Source organism: Lissotriton helveticus, chromosome 11 (genome assembly GCF_964261635.1).
Source record: "Lissotriton helveticus chromosome 11, aLisHel1.1, whole genome shotgun sequence".
NCBI classification, from domain to species: domain Eukaryota; kingdom Metazoa; phylum Chordata; class Amphibia; order Caudata; family Salamandridae; genus Lissotriton; species Lissotriton helveticus.
In genome coordinates, this window is record NC_136072.1 from 8,082,129 (window position 1) to 8,106,796 (window position 24,668).

Sequence of the window (24,668 nt, forward strand, 5' to 3'; positions counted from 1 at the left end):
TACAAATCAGTCTTGACCCTGCTCCTTGTGGGAACAGTCCAGCGCCAACCAAGCCAGGTCCTCCCTGGACCTAACAACAAGCATTCTGGGACTGGTTTCTGAGCATCACCCTTCATCAGAAAGGCTAGCTTGAATCCAGTGGTGTAGTGAGCACGGGACCCACGTCTCGGCATACCCTTCCCACTTAGGGCGACATATGCAAAATAAACAATTGATGAACGGACTGCTGGATAATGCAAACATTCACCCCCAGTCATAAGGATCAGGGTTTAATCCATCATTATTTTGCTCACCACACCACACCAGTTTGGACCAAGCCATATGCGAATCAGTCCTGACCTTGCTCACTGGCTCTCCTTGCCACTGGAGTCAAATAATCCTGGCTGATGAGGGCTGAAAGCCCGAAATCGGTCCTAGATGCTTGTTTCCAGTCCAGTGAGGACCTGGCAGTTCGTGCTGGACTGTTCACATTGGGCGCAGTGTTAAGACTGATTTGCATATGGCTGGGCCCAAAATGGAATGGCATGGTGAGCAAAAAAACTGTGGACTTAGGCCCACATCTCTGTACTGGGGTCAATGTATGAAATTGTTCTGCATTCTGTCCATCAATTGTTGGTTTTGCATTTATCACCGCGAATGGGACGGTATGCCCAGACGTGGGTCTGTGCTCTCCATGCCACTGGAGTCAAGCTATCCTGGCTGATGAGGGCTGAAAGCCTGAAACCGGTCCTAGGATGCTTGTTTCCAGTTCAGGGAGGACCTGGCTTGCATTTCGGGCTGGACTCTTCACATTGGGCGCAGGGTCAAGACTGATTTGCCTATGGCTGGGCCCTAACTGGAATGGCATGGTGAGCAAAACAACTGTGGATTTAGGCCCAGATCGCTGTACTGCAGTGGATGTATGACATTGTTCTGCATTCTGTCCATCAATTGTTGCTTTTGCATTTATCAACCCGAATGGGATGGTTATTCCCAGACGTGGGTCCCGTGCGCTCCATGCTACTGGAGTAAAACTATCCTGGCTGATGAGGGCAGAAAGCCCGAAACCAGCCCTAGGATGCTTGTTTCCAGCCGAGGGGACACCTGGCTTGGCAGTTCGGGCTGGACTCTTGCCATTGGGCGCCGGGTCAAGACTGGTTTGCATATTGCTGGGTCCAAACTGGAATGGCATTTTGAGCAAAAAAACTGTGGATTTAGGCCCAGATCTCTGTACTGGGGTGGATGTATGACATTGTTCTGCATTCTGTCCATCAATTGTTGTTTTTGCATTTGTCACCCCGAATGGGACGGGTGTGCCCAGACGTGGGTGCCGTGCTCTCCATGCCACTGAAGTCAAGGATGCTTGTGTCCAGTCCAGGGAAGACCTCGCCTGGCTGTTCCGGCTGGACTGTTCCCATTGGGTGCAGGGTCAAGACTGATTTACATATGGTTGAGTCCAAACTGGAATGGCAAGGTGAGCAAAAAACGGTGGATTTAGGCCCAGATCTCTCTACTGGGATCAATGTATGACATTGTTCTGCATTCTGTCCATCAACATTTGTTTTTGCATTTGATATTCTGTGACAGCCTAACTGCTCCGTGATTTTCAAAAGACACATTAATAAAAATGTAATACTAAATGTCCCCATTGCCTCAAGAACATTGTGCTGACTATGTTGAAGGCGTGCACCCCAGATACATAACGTGATTTATGACACATGTGACTGCATGTCCCCATCATTTGCTCGGTCGCTTGCCTGTGATGAGCATGCACGTACACAAATAATTAATTTTTTCACCCAGGCACAGGTGGTTCTCCTCAACTTTTTACCTAAATGTCATCATGAATATATGTTTTTAATGTTTCTTTGGACCCTCTCGTTTCTCCCCAATCTAGGTCTGTCCCCAGGAGATACACTGATGTATTGTATACAGGGCATGGGTTGCACATACTTTACCTGTCCATCCCTGTTTTAGTAGAACAAGGTATTTTTGGTCCTTACGAAATATCATGATCCTCCTGGACAGTAATAGGCATGAAACATGTTGACCTTTGACTTAAACCTACTGTAGCTAATAGAGACCTTTACATCTGTTATATGCTTGATCCACGGTTCTAACCAAGACAAAGGAACCCAACAATTAAATACCCTTTGGATCCGCTTAGCTGTTTTTAATACACACCTTTCTTTCCCATTCTACTCGCATCTATTCACTGAACCTCACACACCACAGTGGCAAAAAAGAAAAAAACTCCGGTAAAGAGCCCCCTCGAGGGGCCCATTGGGCATTGCAGAGCCAGCCCGACGAGGAGCTGCCCGATGATGAAGCATGACACCCCACGGGGTGTGTGAGGGCCCTTGCTCCTAAAAGGAGCACTCCTCTTGATTCACCACATCAAGAGGCCTATATCCCCACATAGGAACTGCACACTCCTTGTTCTCATAGCTGTAGAGTTGTATGTGCTGGACCTCCGAAAAAGCCTTAGTTCCCTCAACCTTGTATCACTTGTCATCACTGTCTTGGCACAACATTTATTTACAACGCGTTTCTTTTTTGCATAAATCGGAAAAACCTGCATTCACATTTATAATAACGTTCTTAAACTGTTGGGCGATAAGAGCACAATGCGGACACTTTATTATCTCTTTTCTTTATGTGCGATCACTCTCAAATGGATTCTTCCTTTTTACATTAAATGAGACTTATACAGTCACAATGGGCAGATGGCGTTGTAAAATTCACATCTATGTTGTGCTATCGGTTAGCACGTTGTCACATGTATGTCTGTTTTTTGTTAAGTCCAGGGCATGATCCTTTTTAGGTTTCGCCTGCACAGCACTTGCGCTGTGCTTGTGAAATCTATTGTTTATATAAATCTTAAAAGGGGCTTACATCCTGCCCCATTACTTTTCATTGGTTCCTGTACCTGGCCATTACTTTTCCTCCATGTCTTTTTCTGGAAGCATATATTTCATATTGTTCCTTGTGTTTTTCTCTTATCAGTCTCCTGTGGCCCAAATACTGTTTACATGCGCTTTGTGGGACTTTCTGTTTTAAGCTTTAGTTGCACAGCCCTCGCAGTTCGTCTCTTCCCCTTATTCTGCTTCTTTCATTTATATTCCACTGTTTCAAATCAAATCAAATCAAAACCAAACTTTATTTGGTTTTAGCATTTAAAACCATAAAAGTTACCAATACTTGAAAGTCCGTAAAAATTTGCACAGTTCATCACGTGATAATCCTAAAACAAGCAAAGATCTATAAATACAGAGTTAAATACACAATCCGTTTGACCATTGAGTTAAGGCAAGACTTAAACTTCATAGCAGATTTAAAAATCTGAGAACAAAAGGAATATAATCTTCCTGTAACATTTGTAAATAAATGAGCGCAGGGTGGACCTGCTTAAAATTCAACCTCTTTAAAATAGGAATGATAAAAGCATTCCGGGGAACCTGATAAATTTGACAAAACATCAAAAAATGTAGCAGATCCTGTGGAGACTCATGGTCGCAGCCACAGGGTGCTAACAACTGGCCCCTGCAAGTCCCCCGAGGCATGGCCAACAAAAGATGAAAGAGGCCCAAACAAAACTCCTGGATCTTGCCCCACACATCATAATTGCTATCTTCCTCTCACAGGTGAGTTCCCTTACGGTGATTAACACCTTCATTTCCACTTTATTTGATGTTTCATACAGCGCAAACTCAGCCCGAAGGAATGAAAATGATTTCCCTTTAGAGTACATCATCAGAGGGGCCGGTCTGACGAGCTTTGGGTTCGGCTTTGCGCTGTATAAAATAACAGAGAAAAGCCTCTCCCTGCTGGTATATAGTTGTTTCATGTTGGTTACTGCAAGCAGTGCACAAACATCCACTTTTTCCTACATGGAAAAGGGCGAACAAGAAGAAACATTCTTTAAGTTCAAACCCATGTGTAATGGACAGAGCACACAGCCATGTAGTAAATGATAAAACACCTAGCTATTTATACTTCTCAATCTGTACTGATCCCATGATTCTATGATGGTAATGTGGTTCTGTGTTTTGTGTTGCAAAATTAGAGCCAACGTCTAAGAGTTAGCCTGTGATTCCAATATCTGTCTGTCAGGAAACTTCATTGACTGCCAAGAAAAAAAGGCTGGTCCTTCAGGGGTGCTGGAAATGAACCATAAGGCTTTACAGGCCACTAACAGTCCCTGTGCACCTGCCAGATACTAAAGGGGGAGGAAGAAGACCTTGCTTTTAGGTTTCTGCTGCACAGCGATTGGGCTGTGCTGGTGAAATCTTGGTCTTGTAAACACCAATACACCTGATCTCTTCTCACGGTGTAGGCTGGGTAGCACATCTGCACACTAAAATACATCACAGCTACTCATGGTCCATAAAAGAAAACGTCTCCTCTAACCGTGATGAACAGTGCTACAGCTCAAGTCATAAAACTATAACAGAGTTTCAGTAACTTATATTGCACAACTTGTCAGGACTCTATTTGGAACACAGTTAGGGACTTGGGCATGGACTGGTGGCTGGGTAGAAAAAGTAAGCAGAAAGAGGATGCCAGCAGTGCCCAGGATCACACAGCGAGTCAGAGGAAAAAAGGGATTCAAAAGGGACGCCTGCCAAGGGAACAAGATGGTAAAGACACAGAAAGGACCGGCCCACATGAGTTGATCTAGCATTCAGAATAGCCAACACCCAAATCTGCCATCCCAAATGTAAGTACCTTGCTGGCCTTCGGGCCTGGTTTGAGAATCATTGATGATGTTTGCTTCCCTTCGACGTCTTCGTTGATACTCTGATCCTCAACCTCCTGGAAGCAAAAAGAAGAAAATCATGTAGGGCAGTGATAAGCAATGTAACTTATAACATATATATATATATATATTGTTTAATTACATAAAATCATAAACTCACATATAAGATTTGTAAAGTACATGTGGTGCTATAACATAGCAATTCTATCTGTAAATGTTTCAAGATACTGCAGTTTATCATCTAAAAATAATCGATAGGATGTTTGCGTCCGACAGAGCTCAGTAGAACCTCAGTAGGTAAGCACTGCTTGAAGGCCATCTTGCAACAAAAAGTGCCCTTTTTATACAACTTGCCATTAAAAGTTTAGTCTTTCCCCTTTAGCCACGGAACAGTACCAAAAACAAGCATTGGCAATGCCAATATGTTTGTCTTTAAAGGAATGTTTTATGCTAATGTGAAGCTTCACAAATAAATAGCACGGGAATAGATGTATTTGTGTGGAAGCAAAGATCTGTAGAATAATATTGGTGTATTGACATAGATTAAAATGTCAGGTGACAGTTGAATTGAGAAGCCAGAGATAAACATTAATTTAGGTTAATGACTGCCCTCCTCCCATCTGTTCTACTGCCAGTAAAAAGCACCATCAATTGACATGTATGTACCCCTGAAAAATTAAGCTCAGGCAGCTGAATAAATAAACAAAATTATCACCGCTGTGTCGAGGGCAAGCACTTCTTTGTGGAAGCACACAACTCCTGCCCAATCAAAACATGTACTCCTGGCTCCCAACATGTGTCTGAAGCCAAAGCCTCTCCCTAGTGATGCTCACATAAGTGACTGGCAAAAGTTAGGCCAACTTCTTCTAATATCTTTTTATGGAACCAGCAGAAAGCATATTCTTATGACGCTCAGTTGTTTGATGTTTCCCTCAGGCAGCGTTGCATGGTGGACAACTTACACGCGTCAGCGAGATCAGCAGGTTTGACGCAAACGAAGGTGGTGGAGTCAACGATATGTGAGATAAACTGAAGCGGCCTCTTTTAGATAGTTTGAGAGCGGCTTTTGAGCCTATGTTAATCCATTCTGTACTGACTTCTAGATCTGCTAAGGCTTTGCTTAGTTGTAGGGTCCAAGGATTTGTAGGGTATTCCGTCATTTAACTCTATCATTTCCTGCAGGTGGTACTTCTGGGTGTGGGCTTTAGATATCAAGATGCTATAGCGGAGTGTATTGAATGCAGCGCTGCATGCATATTCCTGGTTTGCTGAGCCAAATGAGCTTGTGATTTTCTTGTGAATTAGGAAGTAAGAAGACTTATCTGTACATTTTGCATTATATTGAGTCCAGCAGCGGTGTTGGGCGTTTGAAAGCAATGGAAGAAAGTTGGCTTTGAGGATGGAGTCTACTGATGAGCTATACAGCCGCGCATTTTACATGACGAATATTGAGACCAATGCTTTATTCTGTCTGGTTGCCGGTTTGTACCGTGGAGAGCCATTGTTAGAAAGCCATATTCCTGGAACGCGCAAGCACGCAAAACACAATGGCCGCCTCCTGGTGAGCTCTTCACCGGAACAGCCTGTTTTCGATGAATTCAATACAAATTCCTGTCAGAATATTTCTTTATAATGCTGTAGCAGTACTTTGCAGATCTTACCTTTCGCTGTGGTGGTTTTACTGGTCTGCACGACATCGGAAGCTGAGTTTTCTTTCCTCCTGCTTCAACTTCGAACTCTGTTTCAAGGTACTGCCCAGCTTTCCTGTCAGGGGGTGGAGTATTGCTCAGGAAAGCGCCTGGCTTCGGCCTAACCACTCCCACAGTCTGCTTTATCTGCAGCAGTAACCTTTTTTGATGCACTTTTTCTGCAGTAATCTCCTTTTCCTTCACTTTGAATTTATTTACAGCCGTCATTTTTTTTATAATAGGAAAATGGAGAATAAAAATGGGCAAACACCTCATAATAAGAGGAAACAACATATTTCTCCTCCTCCAATACAATCTAAAGTGGTGGAATCTAGTGATTCTACCTTAGCATTAATTCTTGACGAAATTCAAGCACTTCGTTCCTAGCACTGATACAATAGCGTCAGAGATTAACAACCTATGCAAAGATATGTCTAGTATGTCAATGAAGGTTTCAGATAATTTAATCAAAATCCAGGACAATAAAGTTAAAATCGATGCCTTTGCACCGCTTGTGGCAAAAATATCTCCTATGTCTGCTCTCCTTCTGGATTTTCAAAATCGCAACAGGCAATACAACTTACGTATTTTTAATTTGCCAGAAGATGTAGAAGGTTCCATTTGCAGACTACATTTGGAGAATTTGACACCTGGTCTTTTGAATATCAAATTTCAAGAGAAATTTGAAATAGATAAAACACATAGAAGTCTGTCTCATCGTAATCCTCACCACACAAAACCAAGAAAAATGATTTTCAAGGTTTTACGTCACCATCATTTGATTTTGATAAGGAAAGCAGCACGGGAAATTTCTTCCTTAATGGTCAATGGTAATAAAAGTGTTAATCACCAAGACTTTGCTAAGGATACTGTTAAGACTCGCAAGGAATTCACAGATATTCATCCACGATTAAGAAGTCTTGGATTCAAATATGGTCTTTTTAATCCTTCAACAATGCGAATTTGGAAAGATAATTTTTCAAAGTCCTTCCAACAACCTAATGATTTAAGATTATTCCTGGATCAGCATTCACAGCATTTTATGGATACGCATGATTCTGCTACTTGAACATTACTCTAATATGTATTTCCAACTAATATACTGTTTATTTCCACACAGGGCTCCAATGGTTCGGTCATGATTGCAAAGCGTGTGTGCGTTTCAAACTTGTTATTAATGATTATTGTTGTCGTCTTTTGTATGTTTGTTTGTCTTCTCTTTTGTTCTTCTTTCTTCCAATACCTTTTTTAGAGCTTCTATTCTTCATGTTCTTCTTCAACTTTTTCTTTCTCTTCTTAGTCTTTTCTTCCTCTCTACTTTACTATGGCTAATGTTCATAACATTAAAATAATCTCTTTGAATGTCAAGGGTTTCCGACATCCTGTAAAACGTAGTAAAATTCGAGATTATTTAGGAAGCTGTAAGGCAGATATTTGCTTCATACAGAAAACGCATATTGAAGACAAAGTTTTAGATTATATGAAAAAAAGTGGGTTGATACTATTATATCTTCTCCTGCAAAGGGTAAAAATATGGTGTTGATATTCTTTTTGGGGAAAAAAACGACATCGTCAAATTTTAAGTAAAACCTCGGATTCAGAAGGTAGATATGTCATAGCAAAAATTAAAATTCCTGATACAGCTATGTTTTTACTTAATGTGTATGGTCCAACTGCTGATGATCCTAATTTGGTCTACTCTAACTACTGAAGTACTCAAGTTGGGTAACGTTCCTCTTATAGTTGGAGGAGATTTCAACCTCATTTATAATCCTTTATTAGATAGCTCTTCTCTCACTAAATTTTGACCGCCTAAAGCATTTTTTACTTTTAAATCTTTTTTTAAAACAACAAAATTGGTGGATAACTGGCGATTGCATTTTCCTATGGAAAACATGTTTACATTTTACTCTAACCCACATAACTCACACTCAAGACGATTATTTATTAATTTCCAGACAAAAAATGAATTCTGTTGTTACTCCTACTATTGGCAATATTGATATTTCTGATCATGCCTTGATTTCCATTGTTCTACAATTTAGTTCAAATTTTAAAGCACAAGCCAGATGGCACATGAATACTAGTATTGTTTCAATGAACAAAATACACCGAAAATTTTAAAAGCACTTCAAGAATACTTGCAACTTAAACCAGAAGGCTCTACTAGTATGGTGAATAGATGGTACGCTTTTAAAGCCTATATCAGGGGTGCCTCCATTTCTCTCATGGCACATGAAAACAAAACGTTCAATACAAGAATTAAGGAATTGGATAAAAAAATTGCAGAATTTGAGAGACTGTTTATTACCTCTAATGATCTTCAATATAGATTAAAGTTACAAAAACATTGATTTGATTTTAATTCAATCCTTAGCAAAAGAGCTGGTGTTCAACTCTCTAACGTTAAAGCCAAATTCTGTTTTAATGCTAACAGATCTGGACTGCTTTTGGCCAACTATTACATATCAAAAAAGATACAACACAAATAAATTAAATTCATGGCCCCAATGGGAAAATTGCATTATCGCAAAATGATATTGGTAATGAATTTTTTTAATTATTACGCTACTCTATATAATAAACATAAATTTGATGATCCTTCTTTAATTGACTCTTTTTTTATCTAAATGAGGTTTTCCCAAGGTTTCTCAATTAACTAAAAATAAATTAGATTCACCCATTACTGAAGATGAAATTTTATTAGCCATTAAGTCTCTTAAACCTAAATAAATCCCCAAGACCGGGTGGCATTCCAGCAGAATCTTATAAAGAATTTCAGTTGCAGCTTATTCCTCATTTATTTAAACTATTTACCTTTTTTAGTTCTATAGGGGCTACAACAGGTTCTTTTACTGAGGCCTTGATTGTTATACTACCTAAACCTAACAAAGATCCTACACTTGTGTCAAATTACCGTCCTATTTCCTTAATAAACCAAGATTGTAAACTCTATGCCAGAAGACTTGCAACTAGGTTAGCCTCTGTTTTAGATTCTCATATTCATCTAGATCAGTCTGGGTTTATGAGAAATAGATACTCTCTCAATAACACCAGAACGTTATTCCATGTTATAGAAGGCTTCCTAGAGAACCTTATTGATATCAAGGAACGCTTCAAACAAAGTAGGTACGAGCACAAAATCCTCGACAGGGATGAACAGAGAACACTCAGCCTTCCCAGAGCAGACACACTTAAAACTTAGAACTAGCACAGCAGGCAGGACAGGCCGAGAGTAAAAAATAGCGACTATAGAAGGTGTTATGAAACCTGACATCAAGGGGAAAAAAAGGGAGTGTATGCCCAGTGTAAAATAAAAAGCCCCGACCGGGGATCCAGTCTCTCCTGTGTCAGAAATGGCGGATGGTTGGTTGAGAGGTGTTTAGCTAAGGAAGCAGTGAAACTCATGGTCGGAGTCCGTGTCCCTGCTAACTGCATGTAGTCCACAGATCCATTTGGGCTCCATCCTTTTATGCAATTCCTATCCCCAGCACGGTTATTCATGGGGATATGAGTCAATGCCTAAAGAATCTGAATTTGATGGGCCCTGTGTGTGTTGTACGATAGTGCTCGCAATCAAACACCACATCAACTGCAATACACAGTATGTCACCTACATCATCGAATGCCCTTTCACAAGATCTATGTAGGCCGCACCGTACGCAGCCTCAAGACCAGAATCCAAGAACACCGCAGGGCCTTCATCAATGGCGACAATAGATACCCCATGACAGAGCACTATCGTACAACACACACAGGGCCCATCAAATTCAGATTCTTTGGCATTGACCATATCCCCATGAATAACCGTGCTGGGGATAGGGAATTGACACTACAAAGGATGGAGGCCAAATGGATCTGTGGACTACATGCAGTTAGCAAGGGACACGACTCCGACCATGAGTTTCACTGCTTCCTTAGCTAAAACACCTCTCAACCAACCATCCGCCATTTTCTGACACAGGAGAGAACTGGATCCCCGGTCGGGGCTTTTATATTTTACACTGGGCATACACCTCCCTTTTTTCCCCTTGATCGTCAGGTTTCATAACACCTTCTATAGTCGCTATTTTTTACTCTCGGCCGTCCTGCCAACCAGCTGCACCACATTTATGCCTACACATCGCATTCACCTTAAATTTATGCGTGCCACACACTGGCGATCTGCACAACACATTAGCATTTACATATGGCTCTTGACCTAAGCTCATACGTGGCACGCCGCTACTGTCTCTTTCGGCTTCACTTTATTATTGATGCCGCCGCTCTTGTGACATCTTGCCCTGCTCCCAATAACATTTGTGGCCAACACGCCACAGATCTCCCGCCTCTGCACTCTGAAATATATTACACCCTTGGTCAGCAACTATGTCCCTCTCACGGCTCTCCCACTTTAGGATAATATCCCTCTGAACAGGGGCAATTTACTTCTCCGCCTTTCGTCTCATCCACCTCCCCGGGGTCTGACATTGCCTCTCCCGGGAAGCCTTTCTATTGTTTCCTCCAGGTGAATTCTCACCCCCCTTTTTTTTCTTCACATGAGGATCTTCACCCTCCCCCTGTTTTATTTAGCTACGTTACAGGCACAGGCATGGGGTTCATCTTTTCCAGTCTGAACGGCATCAAGTCACTCTACCCATATGGTCCAGCAGCCTTTTCAACTTCTGCTGATGCTGCCAACTGTCCAACGTGCAGGCTCATCACTCCTACTGCACAAATGTTACTGCCAGGTTTTACCTTTATTTTTTGTTTTGCACGTACATTTATTTTATGTATTGTAATTTTCAGCCCTGAAGAAGTTCATTGTTAATGAACAAAACGTGTTGGCTGGAATTCAGTTCTGTTGAATGACTTTGAAAATAAAAAACGTACCTTTTGACACAACTTTATGAATGAATATACTTATTGTACAGACCACCTGGGTAGTGCACCACTCCAAATTCTGGTCTAGTCGTTTCTCTGCTTTGCAGTTGGCACCCAAGAACGGCAGGTGGAGGAGTTGCATGTGCACCCCAACAAGAAATAAAGTTTGATCAATCACACAGGGAATACAGCAGGGAAGTGCGGCTATCATGGTCTGCCGTTGCTCGCCTTATTCCATACTGTTGGTTGTGTTAGTTATGAAGCCTGGTGGGATAGTAATATTTTTTTATGTACAATAGGCCTGGGCGGTGAACTTTGCTCTGTTCGCAGAGTTTTCTACACTTCGCACTCCGCGGAGTGCAGAAAACTCTGCTTCGCGATGTGCAGCGGAGTTTTTTCGACAGCTCGTGATCGTGAATGGTAAGTTTGCGAGTGCGAGCTGCTGCTCGGGTAGAAACTCTACCTGAGCTGCAGGGATACCAAGACAAACTGCAGTTCACACTTCACTCCGCCACTCGCGGAACTTTGTGGAGCTTTTTATAACTTCGCGGAGTTCCACTTATCAAAACTCTGCGAACTGCACACAGGCCTAATGTAGAGCCTCTTCAAGTTGTTATACACCTAAGTCATCTAAAGGAAAGCTTTCAATCTCACTTGTCTCACTATTGAAAGTATTTTGGGTATTAGTTGAGGGGATAAGTACCCTCATCCAATAATAACCACAATTCTTGTCAAGGTGAACCTCAATATCACTAAATTAAACTGAGCTAAAACCTCCTGGTAGCCATGGCACAGAGCAGATAGGCTTAACTCAGAGGCAAGGTGTAAAGTAAAGACAAATCCCAAACCAATTAATACAAATATAGTAATATTTATCAAATAGAATGACACCAAAATGACAAAAATACAATACATAAAATCAGAGTAATGAATTTTTAAAGTTTGAATTTAAAATAACCCTGGGTGGTGAACACCGCTCCGCTCGCGGAGTTTGCAAAGTTTTCCGCACTCCATGTTACGTGGAGCTTGCCGAGTTCCGAAAAATGGTGCAGATTTTTTTCCTTGCTCGTGTTCATCAACGTCAAGTTGGTGAAGGCAGAAAATCAACCTCCCGGCAAAATTTTGCCTTGTTCGCACTTGTCAACTTCAAGCTGGCAATCACGAGCGTGGAAAATAAACCTGGTGAGATTTCTCAACACTGGGGGGATCAGGATTCTCATTGCTAGTGGTCACGTATGCTCGCAACCACTTGCATTGAGAAACTGCCCGTTTGCATTGAGAAAGCTGCCACTCGAGTAAAATCTTCTCAAACGGCAGAAAAGGAAAGTTTGCTCTGTGCATGGCGTCGTTCGCAATGATTGCATAGTGCGGACAAGCATCCGGCACCGTGCGATCACCGCGAACAGCATTTTTCTGTCATACTCCACCTGAGTGTTTTTTTTGCACTTCACAGAGTTCCGAGTAGCACAACTCCGTGAACTCCGCCTAGGTTTAATTTAAAATAGCGTTGGAAAGCATTTAGCGCCAACCATGAGCACCTGTTGTGTTGGACTTGACAAGGCTAAGGTTTATGGTCCACTGCAATGGACCATGGATCAGATACAAGAACCTAGTTTGTCCTGGTAAAATATTACCTTCACACTTGTAAATCTTTATGGAACAGAAAGTCTTCAGTGTGGCAAGGAGGTAGTCTGTAGCCTAAACTTGGCTTGTCGATGATGGAGAGTCGAAGTTCCAGTTCTTGGTAAAGCTGTCGACAAAGGCAGGAAAGCTCAGTTTGGGAAAAGCTTACGTTTCATGCCCAAACAGCCCTTGATATCAAATAGATGCAAGCAGCAGCTTGGTCTGGTGACGTTTTCTACATGTGGACATTAAAACGTTTCTGAGCGCAGATTTACTCAGCGGGCCAAGACTTCAGTCCAAGCCAAAGATGGCTCGAAGTTATTGGATGCTGGTCTACGGTGGTCCTATTCAAGTGGATATGTGCAGAGAAGAATATAGTGAGAACTGCAGCAAACTCAGTTCCAGCAGGAATGCACCCTCAGTAGAACAGTTGGCCGATTGTTCTGGTCCCACGCTGGTTCTCCGGGCAAAATTTGGAAAAATGTTTCCAAGTCCCAGACCAGAAGGCTAGGCTGCCAGGAGTACTCTCTGATACTGGCCAAGATTCCAGACCCTTAGAACCACACTTGGAGATTAGGACTTGATTCAGCAAAGGCCAGCAGAAAGGACCATGCCCCATAATGTTGAAACAAACAAAAAATTCCTGTTGAAGCTTTTTGTGGCCCTATAGCTCAAACTGTCGGTTACCCAACTAACCCTTGGAGTCACGTCTGGGATCCTGGGTACGAGGAGCAGATTGAGTCTACTTCAGATATTCAGACAGCAGGACACTCCTTCTGAATCATTCCAAGTCCAGCTGTGTGCTGAGGAAAGAAATGGGGATGCCACATTTATGTCCAGTTCCAACCTGTGGGTGGGGAAATCTCCTTCCCACTCCCTAACCAATGGAGTAAACGTTCCCAGGGATGACCCTGTCCACTTTTGATGCACTTCTTATGTGTTTTACCATAAAAAAAATCCCAAAGTGCCCCCTATGCTCAAAACCAACATGTCAGACCTTTAATTCCCCTGTGCAGAGATCCTGTCCACATCCCTGCAGGTGGCCAGGGAAATGAGCAACCGATCATCTGTGGTCACTCTTCACTAGTTCTGGAGGTGTCATCTCTCCCACTGAGCCTGGCGCCTGACTGACTAGAGGGACAAAGGAAAGGGACTGGCCTAGCTGTTAGCAACATCTGCCTGTTACAAGGTTGGCCTCTAAGAAGTTGGTAGAGCCTTCTAGGGAAACAGAACACCTCCCCATACCCAAGACCTTTGCCTCAGCTCAGGGAGAAAATTCACATCTCATCAAGGGGGCTACTCACCTCTTGGGTGACAGATGAAAGCTAATGCAAAATGCCTACTAGAGGCTTTTGTCAGGTAACTTTTCAAAAAGTACCTATTTCAAAAATAGGTAGTGCAAATCCAACTTTACCAATGATTCTAATAAATATTTTCAAAAGTCAAAGAATGAACTTGGTTTCCTAGATGGAGATAACAATATTAATGGAATTTGGTATCCCATTGCTTTCCTATTGAACAGTTCATCCTGCTACAGTGAAAATAGCCTTTTGGGCTTTTGTACTGTTAGGACATGTTTAAATGTCTGACTTTTAAATGCCACACACCCAGCCTTATGGCACTAAGGACAGATTAGGATGACTTTAACAGGCGTTTTTTAGGCCTGTCAAAAAGGGATATTTCGGGTGGTTGAATATGCAGTTTAAACTGGCACAACTGAGCACTGTCACAGTATCTGACACTGTGGGTGGTGCAGGCCACTTATGACATTTAACTTACACGCCCTAGATATATTGTGGTACCATATACTAGGGGCTTATAGATAGGTTTAATATGCAGATTAGAGGTATGTGAATTTTCCTCACGTTGAAAGGAGAGCATAGGCCCCTTATGACTGGTTAGCAGGGGCAAAGAGTTCTACAGCTATCAAACAGTCAAGGCAAAGATCTGGGGTGGTACCACGCAAAGTATGGCTGTTTCCAACAACTATCTTTTCCGGTGTTAGATTCTTTGTTGCTATGCAGGATTGAGCCAGTAGGCAGGATCGATGAGGCAGGAGTCTACTAGGCTCCTATTATGATGGTGGACCTCTGCCACAATTTCAACTGTATTTGTAAGTTAGGGAATGTTTTGGCAGTTTCCTGTTGTTGTGTTTATTAGGACTGGTTGCTCTGATAAAGTTTTGTTCAATGAGACATTTGAAATGATTTTGGAGATACTAAAGAACTGGGCAAGGAGTTGCTCTGATGATGTCATTGACTTGCCGCTTTTTAAAAGCTTGCTTTATAGGTCCTGTGTGGTCCTGGACATGGTGTGTGGTCTCTTTGATGGGCATAATTACTGCTTTATGCAAGATTTGTTTATCAAATCTAAAATTGCTGTACGCATAGGGGAACTGTTCTGACTGGTGATAGAACTGATAATATCTGCTTTTGGAAGCGAAAATGTTTCAATTCTGTTGCCACTTATTGATTTTAAACAATGCAAAGGTATAATGAAGTGGGAAATATAGGAGGTAAAGGTGAGAGAAAATTCTACTCACCTTCCCTCCCCGGCTGTTTTTTGTAGATTTACGGTATGCTAAATGGTGTGGGTTAGATACTTCCTTCTCCTGGTTTCCTTCATGATCCCTGTTGATTATGAAAGTCTCTGTTGGGTCCATTATCAATCTTAATTACTTGGAGTGCCGGGAAAATGAAGAAAGCGATCACTGAGTTGTTCAGGGGGTCTTGGTGAAGACAGATGTGTCCTTTACTGTTGCTGTAACTACTGGAGTCTAGGTCCTGAGGTGCAGATTTACAACTTCTAGCGCATCTCTGCAAATCAGCAGGGATGCACCAGAACAGATGCGTCATGCAACCCCCCCCCCTTGCGCCACCACAGATGCGCTGCATTTACAAAGCGGCGCACCATGGTGCAAGGAGGAGCAGATGCGTGACCCATCTTGTGGAGTACGGGCGGCGCATTGCTGAAGTCGCGTCGCAAGCGAGATGCAACTCCTGCAATGCACTGGGGCCTCCCATACTTAATGTGGTGCGTCACTCCTTGCACCTGCTCAAGCAGGCGTAGGGAGTTGACGCAGCAGCGTCGTAAAACTGACTCAGTAAAATCTTGTAGATTTCACTGCGTCAGTTTTACGGGGCTTTCCTGCGAGGGAACTCCCACCCTGCGACAGAACGCCCACATGAAACCTGACGCAGGTTTCATGTGGCACAGGGCTTTACAACGTGACACATCAGCCTAGATGCGTCACGTTGTTAATAAGTCGCAACGTGGCGCATGGTTTATGCCGCTGCTGCGTCACAAAAGTGACGCAACAGTGGCGTAAAAGTGTCGCAAGGGGCTCGTAAATCTGCCCCAAAGTTGTTTGTTGAGTGACAGGGCTGCCACCAGCGAAGGTTCTCAGAGAGACCGGGGGCCCACTCTGTGCGCATGTTTCCTCTTTTATTCTGACCCAAACCAACCAGACCTGAGGGCTGTATGGCAGGACTGCAAGGGAAATGTGAGTCACAGTAAACAGCCGCCTGGTCATCAGTCCAATATCACAGCACCAAAATCCTTGTGTGTGAGAGATAATTAATTTTGATGGGTCAGGTCAAGTCAGATAGAGAAGATTGGTGACATCTGCTCATTTTGGCACGTTTGGGAATACCTCTACCATTAGATCCATAGGGATCAAGAGACTCAATGAAGTTTTGATGAAATACAAGGAGGAGTCTGACGTGCACTGGAAGCATTAGCCATCCTGCAACGTATGGAGCGTAATTGGAAATAAAGCCCTCTATGTTGTGCGAGGGAAGAAGCAGAGCACTCACAGCATCAGCATTGGCAGCGGGCTGCCGAAGAAGAGGTTAGGGTAGGAGAACACACCACTCAAGATCAAGGTCACCTCATTAGATTCAAATGAAAACCACATTCTCTGCCTTTGTTTCTAAGTTTTTATAAGTTTGAGGGTGCTTCAGAAATGTTGCTTCTGTGGCTCCTTCACACTTTTTAATCATTTAATAAAATTGTTGTGCTTACTCTAGTGACATGCTTAGTACCCAACACTGAGTTCCCATGGAAAGAGGATGCCAATTAGGAAAACCCTAAGCTAATATTTTACAGACCACCAGTCTTCCAGCTACCTTGTCACAGAGGGAATCCACTAGGTGTCAAACCTCATTAAATACCGATGCTGCCTTCTCTATGTTCTCTTATAGCATCTGTATATTTGGGGTTGACTTAGATGTAGATGGAAACCACACAGATGCCAAAATGCCTCATGCCCCCCACCTCACTTGCAGGAAAAGGTGGCTACCCCAACAGCTCAATTCCAGTAGCACTTTTCCTGTCTGGATCTGCCATGTATTAACCATGGTAATCTTAGCTGGGAAAATTAAACAATTGTCCTCCATACAATGAAAGAAAAGCTTTGGTACATGTGGAACATTAGTTATTTTGTTCCAAAGATGGACTGGCAGCAACTGTTCCAATTTCCCTAATGCAGTGCCTGTCATACACACAGGAGCCACTTCAGGGAAGAAAATGTCTCTGATATGGCAGCACAATCAATCGGGGGGCTCAGAAAGGCACACTGTCTTTATTAAGTGAAGCACTCCAATCAAATTTAAAGAAACAGGTTGAGCTCGTTCAATTCTGTGTCTTCTTATAGGAGATCAATTTGCATAATTCAAACTGTAAGCTGCAGAGGTGGTGTATGCTGTATCGGATGATAATGAAAATCTACTCAGCACAACACAGACTCAAATGGCACTTATAAAATGGGAGCAATTATTAACCAACTTCATGTTAATTACTGCATTGATCTTGGAGAGATGACAGCTGAGTGATCAGGGCAGATTTACAAATTTTCACCGGGTTGCAGGCACAGACACAGTACTAGATGCTCTGGCGATACAAAGAAAATGGCTGCTGTAAGAGGTAGTACTATCTACAGCTGAGGTTTGTATGGTCTGACTCTTAAATATCAATGTGATGTTGAGTATGAACAATGCAAGGATGAGTTACCCAAAAAGTGCCTTCAAACATCTTGAGGTCCAGTGGATCCCCTTGAAGTTTCCCATCGATGACCATCAGTGAGTGGCAGCTGGCGAGGGCTCCCAAGAGCGGCCCCCAGGGTAAGGCTGCACCAGAGCTGAACCTGTGAACAGTCTGAAAACTGAAACAGAAACAATAGTGAGGACTCATGCTTGCCAGAAATAAGTGTTAGTGATATTGTATTAAAAGAATAAGAACTATGGTCCCGATTCACAGAACTAACTTAAGACAAAATCCTAAACTTACTACTTTTGGTATTCACAGAAGTTTGGATTTTGTCTTAAGTTTGTCTTAAGACAGACTTAAGTTAGGATTTTGTCTTAAGTCTGTCTTAAGTCTGTCTTAAGACTAACTTAAGACAAAATCCTAACTTCTGTGAATACCAAAAGTAGTAAGTTTAGGATTTTGTCTTAAGTTAGTTCTGTGAATCGGGCCCCTATAGCATCGATATGTGTATGAAGGTGGGCGGCTTCCTAATGACTCGACAAAGGCACCTCTGTCCACCAGTATGGGATGATACCTCTCTGTGTCAACAGGTGTCGGCTCACACTGATATCCATCACCATAAAGTCTGACTCTCCACCACTGATGATGGGATGCCCTTCATTTTAGTGAGGACGGCCAGGCTGTGGAACTCCCTGCCTTCACATATGCGCCTGATCAATTCCGAACATGAATTCAGAAAGACCCTGAAGACGTAGCGCCGGGACACCTCAGCTTGAGTAGCTGTTGCGCTCTACAAATGCTAATATTAATATTACTATTTTTCAAAGCTTAACCCTTGTAAACCACAGTGTCTTCTCATCTCTTCCTCTGGACATGTCTCTTCTGCTTATCCTCATTTTTTGTAGGTGCTACTATGTATTTCTACATCTCTTGGCTTGTCTCTGAACTTCACACTACACACAAGTAAACTGATTGCTACATGTTTATCTCAGCTTTACTGATTGTGGAGATTAAACCGTTTGCTGCCATCATCTGACTATGGTTATGTCCTGATCTCTTCAAGGCCAAACGGTGGTGCCACTCTTCTTTCTGGCCTATCTCTATCATTATTTGCTTCCCTAAAAGGCATGATCCACTCTCAGACTACCTTCTCACCGGTGCTCCTCACTTGACCACATCACGCCTATTTTCGGTTCATAACAAAGGTTACCTTGCTCTTTGCGATCACCTTCTAACTTTCATGCATGAGGTACAATGCACTTGTCATGGGACAACCACACAGAAAGCTGCATATAGCAGAGTTTGCTGACTGATCACAAGCTTGGATCTGCTGTGTCTGGGTATTCACAAATTCCACCATCTAGATCTCTCTGCTCAGACTCTCTGCAGAATCCCTTACAGTTTGGGACTTCCTCCCGCCACCAGAATCCATTTCCGGGCCAGTTCTCTAATTCACGCCTGTTGAGATACCTCATTCCTGCATAGTTTTCAGTGGTTGACTTAGGGCTGTTTCTACTGAACAGTTGCTGATATTTGTAGTTATTTATAATTCTTGAATCACAATGTGTCTGGATATTTTTCTTTTACAACTTTTACTTAATTCATTAACTTTGTTCTAGACTGTACACCACCATGTTGTCTTTGTGCTAGGGATGGCAATTTAAGGAGAAGTAAATACATGCATGTGTACATAATGCTACTTTTATCATTTGTTTTATGGGGCCAAACTCTTCTTTGCAAAAATCCCAAAGAATTGCAAGTTTCAAGGTTAAACAGCAAAATGTCAATGAAATTCCAAAGGTGCATTTGTTCCAGATGTCTGTATTTAAGACATGACTACCTCCCACGGACATGTGTATTCAAGCCTGTGCAGGACCAACCAGATAAAACCTCTGTGGCTCAGTTTGTTTGCAATCCATCCTCTTTTCATCTGTCTCATAAGGAAATTCATAAATCTACACTTACTCCTATGGTGTGAGTGCCACACTTATTAACTTAGACATCCAAGGATGGCCTTGAGGTACGCAAGTGAGTGAAACTTACAAAATATTGTATTCTGTCTTTAAACAGTCTTCACACTGTCTTTAAACAGGCTCTGGTCTGTCCTTCGTTGTTAGACTACCTTGAAGCAGCTTTCAGTTAGAAAATACGTCAGCCATTGAAAGAAATTTTTATCTCTGCTTGAAAGAGACTTAAATCTATTCATCATGGCTCAAGACTATCACTTACGATTTAAGGCAGTTTTAGGATTGTCTTAAATGAGGGAAAGGACAACGTTCAGCTCATAAAACAATATAAAAGCAGAGTTAAGCGCTTGAAGAATTTTGGTAAATGTGGGCTGCTGTACCTCTTCTTAATTTGTGGTTATTATTATGAGTAGGAGTGGACGAACTCGCCGAGTTTCACTTACATGACAACTCCATGAGATTCTGTGGAGCGACACAAACGGGCGGAATCAGCATATTGTGCTGATGTTTAGCGCAGGAGCTTGGTCCACGCTGCAAAATCAGCGCGAATGGCACCATGAGATGTGCCAGCGGGTGTCCTTCTTTGCTGTCACCTGAGTCGATTTTTTACTCGAGCAGCAGTTTTCTCACTGTGAACAGTCGTGACCAACCGTATTGAGAAAATCTCACTGGGTGCCATACTAGCGCCCGGACATTGCACTATGGGATGCCAATCATCATGCATGCTCATCAACTGACCATTGGCGAATCACGCGTGAGAAATAACTCTGCCACGCAGTGATTGGCGGAGTTTTGCCAGAACTCTGCATTACAAGTGCAACACGGAGTAACCAAAACTCCAGGATCTCTGCCGGCAGAGCAGAATTTATGGCCCACCTCTAATTAAGTCTTAGCTGTGCAAATGATAGCTATAGACATTCTTTTCACTGCATGTTAATACAAAATCTACAGGTGGTGTAAAACAAATTTAAATTCAAGAACATGAAATTTCAATTTCTGTTCTTTAAGACACAGACCACATCTTCTCAAAACAATAAAAGAATGTCCATTTAGGTGGTGACCAAACTCACCTGTTCCCTCCTGATGGCACAAGTCCCCACAGATCCAGGCCATCTTCTGTTAAGGTTCCTGTCTGTGGAAGAATATCAAATAATATTACTTATTGCACCACTTCCAGAAAGTGCCATATGAGGATGATTCTAGGTATCCTGGTTCTGCGTAATGTATTTTTCATCTCCGTCCCAGATACATCATTTGTTCAAAATGACATTTATTTGAATTCATTAGCTTGGACATCGCATAATCTATTATAAATACATTTGGATTGCTGAACCTTTGTGTTTGCAGCCTTGACTCTTCAATCAAAATCCAAATGCACAATGGCATCATGCAGTTTTGATTGCAAAGAATTTATTAATGAAAAGAAACTGCTGGCAAGCTAGTCCAGGCTCATCAAATTCTGACAAAGACATGACTTTGGGAAGTGGATTCAAGACTAAAGGCATGTGTCTTGTGATGAGGCCAATATGTTACTTCCTTGCTGGGAGATGGTAACCATTTCTCTATGCACACTTAGAGGTAAGCTCCCAACCCTCTTTGTACAAATATTATGGACATTTTCTCCACATCTGTTGCCTAATCTTGGAAAAGGGTATTAGAAAGGACAGACATTGCTAACCTGGTGGTAGGTGAAAGGTATCTGCAGTCTTTACCCTGAAGGATGTCACCACGCAGGTAAGTATCACACAGGAAAGTCCCATGCACCCCCTCCCATGAATCCTAACCAGATCTACATAAACTATACTACTTTTGGATGGTGTTTGCCTTTCACAGCCAACAACCTAATCTTAGTTAAGATTCTGAGTGGCACATACAAGAGGATCATACTTGCAATTAGTGGCGGGCTGTTCTGTTCCAGGAAAGAACATCTGGCGGAGCATACAACTCACCCTTGTATACAATGAGACCCCATATTCCCTGCCGATTTTTTTGAGTGCATCAAAAACTCGGAGTTTCCTGCGAGTAGGTTTGGAATCACCGCCAACTTAGTCACTTCTCCATGCGCACAGAGCCCTCACAGTGGGAATGTCACTATGAAAGTGTTGGGTATTGGTTGCCACCAGAAATAACGATACAGCGAACAAGCACTCATTGACTGGTAATGTACAGGATAAGCTCTTGGCCAATCTCCAGCTCTCTGGATTTCCTGGCACAGAATATCCTGCCATGGGGTCATAATGACTAAGAAGGCCATTGCAAAGATGGGGCAGTTGACCTTTAGCTATGCTTCGGATGAAGCTGGTCACACTCTGGAGTCATACGTTAGACTAGTCAAACGGAACATTCTTGTACGTGCCTGACTGTGTGAACAGAGCTAAACATTTGCCAAACTCTAGTAATGAATGTTCATTATCCCAGTCCCTCCCCTATGAATATATACTAAAGCTGATGTGATTGTAAACAGGTGCATTCAAGATGGCCTCAAACTGCTGCATTTACCTTGTCGAAGCAGACAATGTTGACTTGTCCCCATAGGTTGATCCGCTGAGGGCTGAAGCAGACGATGCCCTTATTCTTCAGCCTTTTTTGGGCGTACATGACACCCACCGCTAGAGCAGCCAGGAGAGCGGGTGGCACTGCTGTGGTCATCATGATGATCGCCATGATTATAGTTCTCCCAGCGGATTTCTGGTGGAGGAAAGACACCACATTGGAAGCAAACACAAACAAAGACCTTTATAGTTAGAATTTTGGTGTGCTTAACACTGCTAATTGCAATTTAAATTTCTACCATATCCCTTTTTATTTTATATCCTTAAGTTAAAAGTGGTATGCTTTTCAAAGAACAGATTCTTTCAAGTGTGGACGAACATATGTCCTGATCAACAGTCACAGTCTTACTGTTAAGGAACAGTTCTGTTGGCTAATTTTACCCAAACCTCCAGTAACCATCCTCTAAGGGCTCCAGGGTCTCAATGAGACGCCAACTAGATTTGTTTCCCTTGTAAACCACTGGTGTGAGATCCCTTAGTAAGGTATCACTGACTGTAATTATCTTTCTTAATGGTTTTGAGCTTCAACCTGTAGTGCCCAATTAAAGAAAATCAGCAGCTACAGACAGCTGAGGTAATAGTAAGTGCACACATGTGTGGGTTGAGTCAAGAAGACTATCGACCATCTGTGCATAGGAAGCTCTGTGACAAATGTGGTCAAAGTCTAAAATTAGATATTTCAATTGGTCACTTAAAGGAAATGTAACAGTCCTTTTGGATAAAGTGTAAAATATGTTTGTCACTTTGCACATGTTATGTTTAAACTGCATAACACTGTAACTTTAATTTGGAACATGAAACTAGGACCAGACTTGTTAAAAATGTAAGTGGTGCAACCACTTATGGTTTGTCTCTCCAGGACCAATGCCACTTCACATCTGCCATCCTTTTTCTAAAATGCTTTGAAATACTATTCAAGGATGTCAACAAGAATTCCATTTGTGCCATATGAACAAGAGATATGTTCCATGTGGGATCTGGAACTACGAGGACCGGTTCCAGTAGAAATGTAGAAAAATTTGTGCAAATCATATTATTAAAATTAGAAGGGCCAAAAAGGTTCAGAATAGGATTGTGTTCAATCACTTTAAAGGTGTAATTGGCTTTTATGGGATGCACAGCCTAAATCTAGGTAATTAGGTTCTGCATTAAAAGCAGAACATTGGACAACTAGGTTGAACTGACATTTCTTACACCCATGAAAAAAGTAGTCTGTAGTATTCTTTCTGCATTGAAAGCAGTGCTTACATTTTGCAGGGGGGCTGACGGTCCTAGGCACACTTTTTATCGGACTAGTACATTTTAAGTTATCTCAGTGGTTTTGAGGGAAAAGCTACATATTGATTAATTAATTACTTTGGAATTCTTTACTGCTTTGTATCAGGGTTAAAAACAATCAGGAAGGGTGTGTACACATAATGTGCATCAGACATTACATTGTACAAGTAGAAGCTTTTGTCCTGGGCCTTGTCAAGCTAACATGCTTGAAACAGTCCATCCATGGTGGCCTCCCTCCCACAAATGGAAACTACTATATCCAGGTCAGACACTATTTCCTTCAGTGAAGATGAGTCCCTGGCCTTACACCTATCCAGTGACTATGTGTCCTTCCATGGCCGCTGGTGTTTGCAGCACATCCATGTTGATCCCTGGAGCTGTCCAGGTTTGGGAAAAAGCCACCAAGAAGTGACATTCAGCACACCAGGCAGTAGAAGAACCACCTGGAGCCAAAGTCATACCCTGGCCTCTCCTGAGCCTCCATGTTCCACTGACTTCCTAGTCCTAAGCTCTACCTCAGGCTGTTCTAGTGGTCCATAGCTCCCTGTCTCATCCCAGCCTTGAGCCAATGCCTCCCACACCCCAATACCCATACTCCTTTGAAACTGGATTCACCAAGTCATTAAAAGTCTCTGAAAACAGTGAAATAAAGAAAATGTTACTTACACCTGCCCTGATGTATATCACAATTGTATAAATCACTGCCATGAGTCCGAATACAGCAAGGAACATGATAAACCGCACTGCGTCTCGGTGTAGCTTGAAGTTGACAGGCCTGGAATATAGGATGGACCTCACCAGATCACCTTTTGTTGTGTTGAACCCTAGTGGAGATAGAAAAACAATGATGTTATGAAAGGCAAATACAGAAGGAAGAGTGTATAACAATGCCATTGAGCACAGCAGTGAACAGTATGGATACAGGATCTCTAGATCTGCACACTACGGTTGACACCAATATATTTCCAGAGAG

At 42.4% G+C, this 24,668-nt stretch overlaps 1 protein-coding gene across 1 annotated transcript in view; it reads right to left on the bottom strand.

Moving 5' to 3' along the window:
* Positions 1 to 24,668, bottom strand: part of LOC144792209 (putative cation-transporting ATPase 13A4) — a 325,411-nt gene that overhangs the window by 123,423 nt on the left and 177,320 nt on the right. Inside the window, exons 11-15 of the mRNA XM_078667110.1 lie at positions 24,362 to 24,519; positions 22,365 to 22,553; positions 20,936 to 20,997; positions 17,923 to 18,073; positions 4,708 to 4,794 (exon numbers count right to left, since the gene is read on the bottom strand). Of these exons, the coding sequence (XP_078523236.1) occupies positions 4,708 to 4,794; positions 17,923 to 18,073; positions 20,936 to 20,997; positions 22,365 to 22,553; positions 24,362 to 24,519 (647 nt within the window). The remainder of the gene's footprint in view (positions 1 to 4,707; positions 4,795 to 17,922; positions 18,074 to 20,935; positions 20,998 to 22,364; positions 22,554 to 24,361; positions 24,520 to 24,668) is intronic.